The sequence below is a fragment of the Pelobates fuscus genome, chromosome 5, assembly GCF_036172605.1.
Source record: "Pelobates fuscus isolate aPelFus1 chromosome 5, aPelFus1.pri, whole genome shotgun sequence".
Classification (NCBI taxonomy): domain Eukaryota; kingdom Metazoa; phylum Chordata; class Amphibia; order Anura; family Pelobatidae; genus Pelobates; species Pelobates fuscus.
The window spans coordinates 63,838,149-63,850,438 of record NC_086321.1 but is presented as its reverse complement, the minus strand read 5'-3'; the positions used below and the strand labels follow the sequence as shown (position 1 = coordinate 63,850,438).

The 12,290-nt window shown below is 42.3% G+C and overlaps 1 protein-coding gene across 1 annotated transcript in view; it reads right to left on the bottom strand.

The window, feature by feature from the left end:
• The window catches only part of ST8SIA3 (ST8 alpha-N-acetyl-neuraminide alpha-2,8-sialyltransferase 3), a 43,186-nt gene extending 31,907 nt beyond the window's left edge, over positions 1 to 11,279 (bottom strand). The window contains exons 1-2 of the mRNA XM_063453933.1: positions 11,209 to 11,279; positions 10,666 to 10,893 (exon numbers count right to left, since the gene is read on the bottom strand). Of these exons, the coding sequence (XP_063310003.1) occupies positions 10,666 to 10,844 (179 nt within the window). The 5' untranslated portion in view covers positions 10,845 to 10,893; positions 11,209 to 11,279. The remainder of the gene's footprint in view (positions 1 to 10,665; positions 10,894 to 11,208) is intronic.
• Between the last annotated feature and the right edge of the window lie 1,011 nt (positions 11,280 to 12,290).

Below are 12,290 nucleotides of genomic sequence, written 5' to 3'. Positions count from 1 at the left end.
GAAATGGGGCTGTAGTAGGGCAGAGGAGCAGTGGTATGTGTGAGTGGTGCAATGTGTGAGGGGTGCAGTGTGTGTGTGTGTGAGGGAGACAGTGTATTAGCAGTGTGTGTGTGTGAAGGTTGCAGTGTGTACGTGAGGGCGGCAGTATATGTCAGGGGTGCAGTGTGTGTGTGGGTCAGTATGGGTGTGTGACAGTTACAGTGTGTGTGTGTGGCAATGTATGTGTGTGGGGGCAGTGTGTTTATGGGGGGCAGTGTGTGTATGTGGGGGCAATGTGTTTATGGTGGGCAGGGGCAATGTGTGTGTGTGTATGGGGGGGCAGGGGCAATGTGTGTGTGTGTGTGTGTGTGTATGGGGGCAGGGGCAATGTGTGTGTGTATGGGGGGCAGGGGCAATGTGTGTGTGTGTATGGGGGGCAGGGGTAATGTGTGTGTGTATGGGGGGCAGGGGCAATGTGTGTGTGTGTATGGGGGGCAGAGGTAATGTGTGTGTGTGTATGGGGGCAGGGGCAATGTGTGTGTGTGTATGGGGGCAGGGGCAATGTGTGTGTGTGTGTATGGGGGGCAGAGGCAATGTGTGTGTGTGTGTATGGGGGCAGGGGCAATGTGTGTGTGTGTATGGGGGGCAGGGGCAATGTGTGTGTGTGTATGGGGGGCAGGGGCAATGTGTGTGTAGAAGAAGGATAGGGGGGAGGGGGGGGCTTTTTTTGTTTAATGTGTGTGTGTGGTTTTTTTTTACATTTAATAATTAAAATTAATATAGAATTTATGTCCCCCCTCCCTTCTTACCTTTACTGGGAGGAGGGGGGACATCTTTCTTTCCCTGGTGGTCCCAGTGGGGATTCCCTGGTGGTCCCAGGGCTAGAGTTCACTCTCGCGAGATTTGGAGCGTTGCCGTGGTTACCGCGGCAACGCTCCAAATCTCGCGAGAGGAGGACCCGGAGGAGCTGCTGGTAACAGCTCCCGGGTCCTCTCTCCCTCCCCTGCCGGTCGGCTGTCAGTAATGTGCCTGCGCACCGGGGAGGGAGATCACTGATCACTGATCTCCCTCCCGGTCTGCAGGCACAATGCAGGGCTGGCACTTGGGCAATGTCAGCCCTGCATTAGCCGGCAGGGGAGAATCTCGGGGGGGGGCAATTGCCCCATTGCCCCCCCCCTGGATCCGCCACTGGTCCCCATTATGCTCCATCCCATGTGCCCTAATTGTAATGTCCTGGCAGTCCACCCACCAGTGTTAAACCGTAGCAGGGCATTTATTATGCTCTTTGTTTAACCTACTACAGACAAGATTTATATGCAGTAGGGAGTTGGTGTATGCCTCCGAATGGATGTATGTGTTATTGCTTATTTGATTCCTAGACTAGTCTAATTGTTATACAACATTATACCACTGTACATGTTTCTCTGTCAATACGTATATCGTGCTTATTCATCCCCCTGTTACACCAATATAATATACAGGGGTGTGTCTACCGCGAGGCGAACAAGGCATTTGCCTTGGGCGGCAATTTCCAGGGGGCGGATAAAAACGCTGTTCTTAAATGCCTAGGCAAATACCTTGTTTGCCTCATTTATGGGAGCTGGCTACCTTTGGGCTCCCCCAAGGCAGGCAGGCAGGGAGGTGGTCATGCGGGCGGGTGGCTGGCGAGGGAGCACTTTCCCCTGAGCTCTCTGCTCAGCTCCCTCGCCAGCGAGCTCAGGGGAAAGTGCTCCCTCGCTGGCCGCCCGCCCACCTGCCTGCCTGTACGTCCGCTTCACTGCCAAGCAGCCCCACTGGACCCCAGGTGAGAAATCCACCCAGCTGTCCCAAAAGTAGGGAGGCTGGGTGGATTTAAATTGTAAAAAAATTATAATAATTGTGAGTGTGTGTTAGTGAATGTGTGTGTCAGTGAATGTGAGTGAGTGTGTGTGTCTGTCAGTGAGTGTGTGTGTCAGTGAATGTGAGTGTGTGTGTCTGTCAGTGAGTGTGTGTGTCAGTGAATGTGAGTGTGTGTGTCTGTCAGTGAGTGTGTGTGTGTCAGTGAATGTGAGTGTGTGTGTGTGTCAGTGAGTGTGTGTGTTTCAGTAAATGTGTGTGTCAGTCAGTGTGTATATGTTGGTCAGTCAGTGCGTGCGTCGGTCAGTCAGTGCGTACGTCTCTGAGTCAGTGCCGCGGGTGGTGGTGACAAACATTATTTCTCTCTTTAACTTTCTCTTTCTTCTACACTCTTTTGTACTTAACCCTTGCTGCCCATACTCAAAAGCTGGGGGAGTTGATGAAGGGGCGGGTTGGGAGCTGTTGGGGACTGGCCACTGCTCCGCCGCCCATGTTTTCTCTGAATCAGTCAGTGTCACGGCTCAAAGCCCATAAAGGAGCCTTGGTTGGAGATCCTGTGAGATCACTTGGGGGGAGTGAGGGCACCCTCAGAGTGAGAGGCATGGCACAAAAAGCACAGTTATCTGTTCTCAATATCAGGTCCAGGCCAATTAAGTACAACACAATATCTAGCTCATCACATGAAGCTCTTTGTGGGGCCTCTCGTTCCCTGTCTCCCTCCCGGGTAAATACAGCTACTACAGCAAAACAGACACTTGCTCAAGTCTGAGAGGTGTATACTAACAACAGATGTCAATGTCACAATTTCTAGTTGTTTAGTTTCTTCTTTTCGTATTCTTCATGTTAAATATAACATTCTATTGACTATGCATATTGAACAAAGATCCCGAGGCAAAAAGTATGGCTATACAGTATATTTTATGTCAAACAACATGTCAAGGTAAGGTTTTATACCAGTCATATATTAATGCCAAATATGTCACACACAATGTGATTTTATCAATCTGCCTCACTGTCAAAACCATGTATTTTACATATGTCAATATTAAATAAAGAATTAAAAAAAAAAAGTTGAAACATTTTGCATAATTCAATATGTTTATTTTAATTTTTTTAATGGGGGTGGAAATTGAGATATATCCATCAAGATCACTGTTTTCAAAAGGTTCAGGGGCATCTCCCCTTAAGTCTCCCCTAGATCACCAAAATATCACCACACCATTCATCTATTGTGATCACCTGACTAAAAGACGCTGCCTATCCACTAAAAGTGATAAAAAAGGGCCCTTTGCTCTTCCCCTCACTATAGATCAAAAATTGGCAACGTGTTTCTTCAAAAAAAAAAAAAAAAAAAAAAGGCTTTTGGTGGTTAACTTTTATAATTTATGAGCATCAATAAACAGCTCAAGTGTATAGGGTCCTGAATTTGGGGAAAACATAAGTCCTTCATCAAATAATTTTAAATCTGATCCACTTAAAGCTTTATTCTCAAATTAAAAATGTAGGAGTTAAATAATTTTTGTTTCTGCTTATGCAGCCATAGCCACACCTCTACTGGCTGTGACGTACACAGCTTGCATGAAAACAAAATGGTTTAATATTCAATCATATGTAACTTACTTTAAATTTTTTTTTTCTCCGGCTTTGTATTGAACTTTATAAACATACAGGACTTGGGAATTGTTATAGACAACAAACTATGCAACAATGTGCAATGTCATTCAGAAAAAGGGCATGAAAAAGGGCATTAATTCTCGGTATGAGAATATCATTTTGCCTCTTCATAAATAGCTGGTAAGACCACATATTGAATATGCTGTGCAATTTTGGGCACCTGTTCTAAAGAAGAATATTATGACACTAGAAAAAGTGCAGAGGCGGGCTACAAAATTGATAAAAGGAATGGAGCATTTTAGTTATGAGGAAAGGTTAACAAATTTAAATCTCTTTAGTTTAGAAAAACTTCACCTCAGAGAGGATATGATAACATTATACAAATATATCCGTTGCCAATACAAACCATTGTGTGGAAATCTATTCACAAACAGGACTTTGCATAGGACACGAGGAAATGTGTTTAGACTGGAAGAAAGAAGATTTAGTCAAAGGCAAAGGACAGGTTTTTTTTTTACCATGAGAACAATAAGGATGTGGAATTCTCTGCCTGAAGAAATGGTTTTATCAGAGTCTGTGCAGGTGTTTTAACAGCAACTAGATGCATACTTGCAAAAACAGAATATTCAATGATATAATTTTTTAAATGTAGGGTAATAGCTTCTTGATCCAAGGATAAATCTGACTGTCATTCTATGGTCAAGAGGATTTTTTTTTTCCTAGTTTGTTGCAAAATTGGAAGTACTTGGAACAAATTGTTTTGTTTTGCCTTCTTTTGGATCAACAGCAAAAAACAAATGTGAGAAAGGCTGTACTTGATGGACGCATTCTATTTTCAGCCAATGTAACTATGTAAAAGGAGGCTGCTGCAGGGTCTAACGAGCTATTAACAGACCAGGCGATAAGACATTATAAATTAAACAGAATTTGCAATGAAGGGAGTTCATTAACATTAGATGACTCTTTACAAGAAGTGTTTGGGAAGGCTGTGTAAGTCACATGCAGGGAAGTGTGCCAGGGCTTTATAAACAAAGTGATTTAACTCCTAAATGGCAGAGAATTGAGCAGTGAGACTGCAGGGGCGTGGTCTATACACCAAAACTGCTTCATTAAGCTAAATTTGTTTTGGTGACTATAGTGTCCCTTTTATGACAATTTTCAATAATTCTAGTTTCCATAAAGCAGAAATTACACCACTGGCCACAGTGGGCAAGGAAGCAAGCTGAAACAGATTTAATAATGGACAGTTGTTTAGGAGAAAGTAAGCAGATTTTGAATGAGGAAGGATTGCAAGAGAGGGACCTAATGTGAGTGAGTGCAAACCTTCAATAGGGCTGTATGATGGGATACTCCTAATATGTATATGACCAAACTCCCAGTTTGTTGTGGATGCAGACCCAGCTGGACCTTTCGTTAATGTATAATGTAGTTTGAAAAGGTACATCCAGTCAATAGCCACACTACTCATTTTAATTAGCAGCACTAGCACTATATGTGTGTTTTTATTTTGGATGTGTACTACATTCCCAAACTGAGATATACTTTACAGCAGCTTTTATTTAGCATTAAGATTAGTGATGTCCCGAACAGTTCGCTGGCGAATAGTTCCTGGCGAACATAGTTTGTTCGCGTTCGATGCGATGTTCGGTCTGCCCCCTATTCGTCATCATTGAGTAAACTTTGACCCTGTACCTCACAGTCAGCAGACACATTCCAGCCAATCAGCAGCAGACCCTCCCTCCCAGACCCTTCCACCTCCTAGACAGCATACAATTTAGATTAATTCTGAAGCTGCATTCTTTTTTTTTTTTTTAGACAGAAGTGTGTTATATTTGAGCATGCTAGGCTGAACGTGGTATATGATGGCTAGTTGCACTGAGGGTATGAGTACATAGCAGTACATTGTTGTGAAAGATGGCTGTCATGTTTAGGGTGTAGCTTGCATGTTATCAAATGTGTATTTATATCAACAGCTCCACCACTAGTTATAAATCAAGTGTGAGTCACCCCATGAGATGAGACTAGTGAATAACATAATACATGAACGGTTAAGGTAAAGGCATGTAAGGAACTACGACAATAAACTCTTTAGGAGGTGAAATAATGACATGTTTAAACGCTTGCTACTTTACGATTAGTTAATGTGCAGAGAGCAGTTCATGTGATCAAAGGCATGGTGTGGAGGATCGGCTATAGTGGGACATGCTTGGAAGGCTGCTGTTTACTTCTTGTGCTCATCCAATCCCTTCTGGGCGCCAGGTGCAGACCCTGGGAGTCCCTGATACCTGGAACAACAAAGGCAAGTCTCTGGCTGAGTGCCGGGTTCGCGGCTTGAGGTGGTGGAAGCTTGTTTTTTTCGGGTGGTCGGATCTGTCCCGGTGGTGCTTCACGTCCGGTGCGAGATTGTGGTGGCTTGAAGAAAGGAGATTTCATCTAAGGCAAAGAAAATGTTTTTTTACAGTAAGAGCAATAAGGATATGGAATTCATTGCCGGAAGAGGTGGTTTTGTCAGAGTCTATACAGATGTTTAAGTTGCAATTGGATAAATACTTGCAAAAACATAACATACAGGGATACAATTTCTAATTAGTGGGGTAATAGCTGCTTGATCCAAGGAGACATCTGACTGCTATTTTGGGGTCAAGAAGGAATTTTTTCCTAGTTTGTTGCAAAATTGGAAGCGCTTCAGACTGGGTTTTTTGCCTTCTTTTGGATCGACAGCAAAAGGATATGTGAGGAAGGCTGAACTTGATGGACGCAAGTCTCTTTTCAGCTATGTAACTATGTAACTATGTAAGGTGGAGGCGAGTGCTTGACGTGGGGCAGGCTCTGCATTTTTGTTTGTGCCTCCGGTCCCGTCTTCAACGCCTTTTGCGTTGGTGGATTTTAATGGGGACTGCTTCGCTTAGCTGTGGTGGAGCTTGTTGGGGCTGTGGTGGAGCTTGTTGGGGCTTCCTGCTTGTTATTTGCTTCCAAAATTGATTAAAGAGTCTGTCCAGCTTAGACTCAATATCGTGCCATGCTTTGCTGGTATCAGGAGGACACAAGGCTGCCGCCATATTTGGAGGGTCGCAGATGAGTATGTCAGCCTGGGCGGCTGTGCTCTGTGCGTCCATTAGCTCCAGACAGCCTCTCAGGGGTGGACCGGGATAACCCCCACCGTTCCGAGGGGGGGGGGTAACGGAGCTCCTGCCGGGAAGTAGCTGCCCCTGGGCATCTCAGGATCGGGAGATCGGCCGCCTCTCCCGCCCGGTGAGCACCAGGCCACACTTGCCACGCGGAGGTAAGTAAGACTCTGTCGAGTTGCTGACCGCTATTAAGCATGTCGGGTCGGTCAGGTAGGAGCAACATTGCTGGGTCATCTCCTTCTGGGGTGAAATTCGTTTCTTGATAGCTGCTTAAAGTGAGATATTGAGGGAGCTCACACGAAGTGCGTCTTTCCTCCATGACAGCTAGGCCCCGCCCCCCGGAAGCTGCATTCTTAGTGAGAGGAGGTACAGTGTAGCTGCTGCTGATTTAATAGGGAAATCGATAGCTAGGCTAGTGTATTCAGTGTCCACTACAGTCCTGAAGGACTCATCTGATCTCTGCAGTAAGGACAGCACCCCAAAAAGCCCTTTTTAGGGCTAGAACATCAGTCTGCTTTTTTTTTTTCCTGTGTAATCTAATTGCAGTTGCCTGCCTGCCAGCGTGTGTTTCAGGCTCACAGCGTATACTGTGCCCACTTGCCCAGTGCCACCACTCATATCTGGTGTCACAATAGCTTGCATTTAAAAAAAACAACAACTTTCTTTGACTGTAATACAATAGCAGTCAGTTTCCTTCACACGTGTGCGTTTCAGGGCCTGCCAGGGCACAGTGTCACACCAGTGCAACTCATATCTGGTGTAACAGTAGTGTACATTAAAAAAAAAAAAACTAGAAATTTGACTGTGAAATAATAGCCGTCAGTTTCCTTCACACGTGTGCGTGCCTATTGAAGTCTATGGCGGTTCACCCGGTTCGCCCGTTCGCGAACATTTGCAGAAAAATTCGCGTTCGCCGTTTGCGAACGGAAAATGTTATGTTCGCGACATCTCTACTGATAGCATCTATACAGTTTATTGAACTGTCCTAATCATCCTATGTAATGATTGGAACTGTTTTTTAGGGATAAACTATGTATCTTATAATGTTCAGCTGGACAGGGGTTATGCAATATGAATAATCCCCAAAGACCACAGTGAGACAATCCTGATTGGAATATTTATTTATTTTTTTACAGCTTGGGCTAAACTTTAACAAACATGTATTCCTGACACTATAGGTATAATAGTGGCATTTAAGTGGTCGCCCCCCACTTGCCCCAGGTAACAAGATATTTTATTTAGCTTTTTTCAGAGATGCGCAGGTCACCTTATGGCTGGCCCCGCTCACGTTTTTCCTCCTTGGCTGAGATCATCAAATTTGATGGTCTCAGCCAATAGTATGCTTTCCCATAGGAAAGTATTGGGAGGCCATTGTGTATGTGGGGCAAAACACTGCTTTGCCAATCAGCATCTCCTCGTAGAGGTGCATTGAGTCAATGCATTTCTATGACAAATCTTCAACACCGCCATGCCGAGCATTAAGATGCTGACCGTCAGTGGTGAAAATTGTGCAGCATGGACCCAGGAAGCACCTCTAATGGTCATCTGAGTGACTGTCACAAGAGGTGTTACTAGGCAGTAATGTAAACCCTTTTCCCTGAAAAGGCAGGGTTTACATGTAAATGCCTGCAGGGACATGCTATAGACACCAGAACAACTAAATTAAGCTGTAGACTATAGTGTCCCCTTAAATGTATTGTAACAAGGAACTTGCAAATTATAGGCCAACACAATCAAGCTATTATATAGCTATTATTTCTAGGCCCAGCTAGATCTGGCCTAAACTTTCTACTTCACTTTACAGTTACTCTACTTTTCCCAGTTTGGTGCTTAAACCCCTATGTTTAGTAAATAAATCTCAATGTGTAATGTCTGCCAGATACTTGACAAAAACACTGTAAATTCTGTTTAAAATTCTGTTTTAATTAGAGGGCATGTATTGTTAAATGGCTGTGATGAGATGCTGTGCTGTAATTGCAGAAGGCAACACATTATTTAGCACAAAAACAAAAAAGCATAACAAACATAAACAAAGAAACCTTAGCTTTTTTTTTTACCTTAAGTGGTCTGGGTGCCAGGTCCAGCTAGGTTTAACCCTTTTTGCTGTAAACATAGCAGTTTCTCATTGACAGCCGCTAGAGGCTCTTCCGCGCTTCTCACTGTGATTTTCACAGTGAGAAGACACCAGCGTCTATAGGAAAGCATTGAGAATGCTTTCCTATGGACTGGTTGAATGTGCACGCGGCTCTTGCCGCGCATGCGCATTCAGCCGATGACGGAAGAAGAGGGAGGAGAGCCCCGAACGAGTTTGTTTTCCTGGCACTATAGTGGTCCTTTAAGAAAAACATTAAAGGACAGCTGTCATCAAATTTTTACTTCTTGTTTTTTTAATGAAACATTTATTAATACACAAATTAAATTTAAGTTATGTATAATGTCATTTTTTAGAACATTTCACTTTTTTTTTTTTTTTTTTTTAACAAGAACTGGTTGAACAGTCATGTTGGGTTTGACTTTATCTGACCAATTAGCTCTCAGTTTTCTAAAATGCAGGATAAAATCACCAAATAGGCTATTTCAGACTTACAATAGCAACTTTGTTATAAACTTACCACAACTTATTGTGACCCTTACTTGGGGTCTAACATGTTTATTCACTTTTGAAAATTTTCCTATGAATTCATGAAGAAAATAGCATTTTGGAATTTGGAAAAAAAAACCAACACTTTTTCAGTTCACTGATTTTCAAATAAAAATTGAAATGTACTTTTTACATCTGTCAGACTTGTTTCCTTATCTCTATGTTCTAAAACAATTCAGCACCATGGACAACTCCAGTCTCTATGTTTATTCCTTCTAACACAATATTTTTTTTTCATTAGCACCTTGTTTCAAAGATAACGTGTGTTATTAGTTATGTATTTTGTATCCTACTGAACTTTGCTGGTGGTGGGATCAATTCCACTGACAGGAAGTCCCACCCACAATTCTTTTATTCTTTCTTTTGCCTTAAGTCCAATACATTAAATTAAATAACAAAAACAAAAGAAACAAAGAAGATTTGCTTATATTTATTTAATTGCACTATTACATTTTTTTTTTTTTTACATGTTTTATATTAATATTTACTTTTACATGAAGCAGTGTTAAAGAGCCTCTAATGAATGTTTATGCAAAGTCACTTCCTTTGTTATGGCTGTGTATTACACTACTGTAATATCTTTAGGATATATATATATATATGTGTGTGTGTGTGTTTTAGACATTAAAAGAAACATTTATTTAAAACAAACAAACAAAAAAAGCTTACACTTTTGACAAAGAAAGGGTTAAACCCAACTTCTGATTACTTAAATTAACAACCATTAGATGTGTGTGTATTTGCCCATCTCCTGTCAGCATCATCTAATCCTACAATACTAAGTGACAACTTGCATGAGTATATATTTGTTAAATGTTTACTACAAGATGAAAAAGCAAGACCCCTCTCTCTCTAAGGACGATGTAATCCCTGGGCATGCAGTGCGCCTGCGCAAGCTGTATGGCTATAGAATATTTAATTGATAGCCACCATGATGTACAATCTCAGCCTTGCTGAGACTTCCTGTCACTGGAATTGATCCCACCCCATAAATATAATAAAACCACTTTTAGTGTATAAGCACAGGCATAATTAATTACACACACCTCCCCCAGTGAAAATGACAAAGCATGATCTTTAAGAAAGGCAAGCCAGAATCAGAACACAGCAGCAGTGGGATAAACACATCGATACACTGATATATTAATACTCTGATACATTCATACACCGGTACTAATAATACTCTAATACATTGATACAATCACACACTGATACATTAACGCTCTGATACATTCATTAACTCATTATTTGAAATACTGATATATTAATACACTGATACCTGATACAGTGATCTAGTCACACACATATACTGATACATTGATCAGTTCATCCACTGATACATTAATCTATTCAGACATTCATACACTGATACCTTGATCTATTTATACATTCATAAACTGATACCTTGATCTGTTCAGACATTCCTACTCTGATACATTGAAACATTGATACATTGTTATTACTCACCTAAAACCTGCATGGAACATATACATTCTGGGGCCCCCGGCGCTGGCATATTTTGGGGTGGTGAAAATGTTCTCTTTCTTCAAAGACACATAGCTGATGAGGGACAAAATTAAGAGAGCCACACTGAGCATCACCAGACCCAGAACACTAGCCACCCGGACCATCTTGCAGATTCTCATCCCTGGGGAGAATCAGTTCAATGCAACATAGGAATTAGGTCACAGCAGGCTGTCAGGGAGACACAGAGAGAGGAAGAGAGCAAGCTGGCATCAACGATAATCCACATAGAAACAGAAGGAGAGGGAGAGCAAAAAGAAGATTTAAGAATAAAATGGAGGGCTGTGCTGCAGAGTGAAAATGGCAGCTGGTTGCGTTAGTGATACGTCTGTGCTGAAATGCCCACTCATTGCTAACACAGAGCTCCCAGCCCTTCCACTCTCTCCAAGGCAAGTGTGATTATTGGAATAATGCTACAAGATCAGGGTTGGAGAGTGTGTTAGTGAGGTGACTCTAATCTGCAGGTAAAAGGGGGCTCAGCAATACCTGAATATCCTCCAGGATTCCCTCATTGCCTAATAGCTCTGCTCACACTATCCATATGCATCAGGCAGCTCAGATTCAGAGAGAGAGAGGGGGAGAGGGAGAGAGAGAGAGAGGAGATTCCTCTGCAAGGAAAGCCTCTGGGAAACAAGAAGCAGAATAGGCTCTCCTCTCAGCATAAAAAACACAGCTTGTGAGACGCAGGCAACATTGTGGAACTCCACCCTAAACTGTATTTTACAGCAGCCCCATCTAATTAACATGTTCAAATCATTATCAAATTATTAAATCTAAAAAATTATTTGGGGGTGAAAATGGTTATTCATTTATTCATTTTCATAATACCCCCCCAAATTAACATAAATAGATCAGTTTAAGCACCATCACCACTTTCTCTTAGTGCAGTGGTTATGGTGGAAATACGCTTTCCCTGTAGTCTTTATTTTTTAAAATGTTACACTCCGCCTCTGTGTGTACATACGCCTCTCTGGGCTGTCAATCTCACTTGCTGCTTGGTAGTATCAGGTTTGTACAACTTTTGTGCTTACTGTCAGCAGTCAAAGCATGCTAGCCCCAGACACTGAACTAGCAGCCAGCAGTAGCTCATTACTAAGAATGGTAACAGAGAAACATTTACTCAGCTGTGCAAGAAGTTGCCTGCCCCTGCTGAACTAGAATTTGGCTGAAATTGGTGGGAGTTAAAATATACATCTGATGTACTGACATACTTATGTAGAATATAATTACAGTCCCAATCATCCAGTAGATGGCTGAGACTGCTAAAAAAAAAATTAGTCCACAATAGCTTTATATATAGCATGTCACCATTTTAATAAATTCATACAAAATAATACTTAAAAGCAGCAATTTAACTAATACAACCTTAGATATACATCACAACTACTTAAAGGAGCACTATAGGGTCAGGAACACAAACATGTATTCCTGACCCTATTGTGTTAAAACCACTATCTAGTCCCTTTGACCCCCTTTTCCTCCCTAAAGATAGTAACATCTTACTTGTATTCAAGTCTGAAGCTGCTGCCTCTGCCTGGGAACTTCCTCTGACCTCTGACATTATCAGA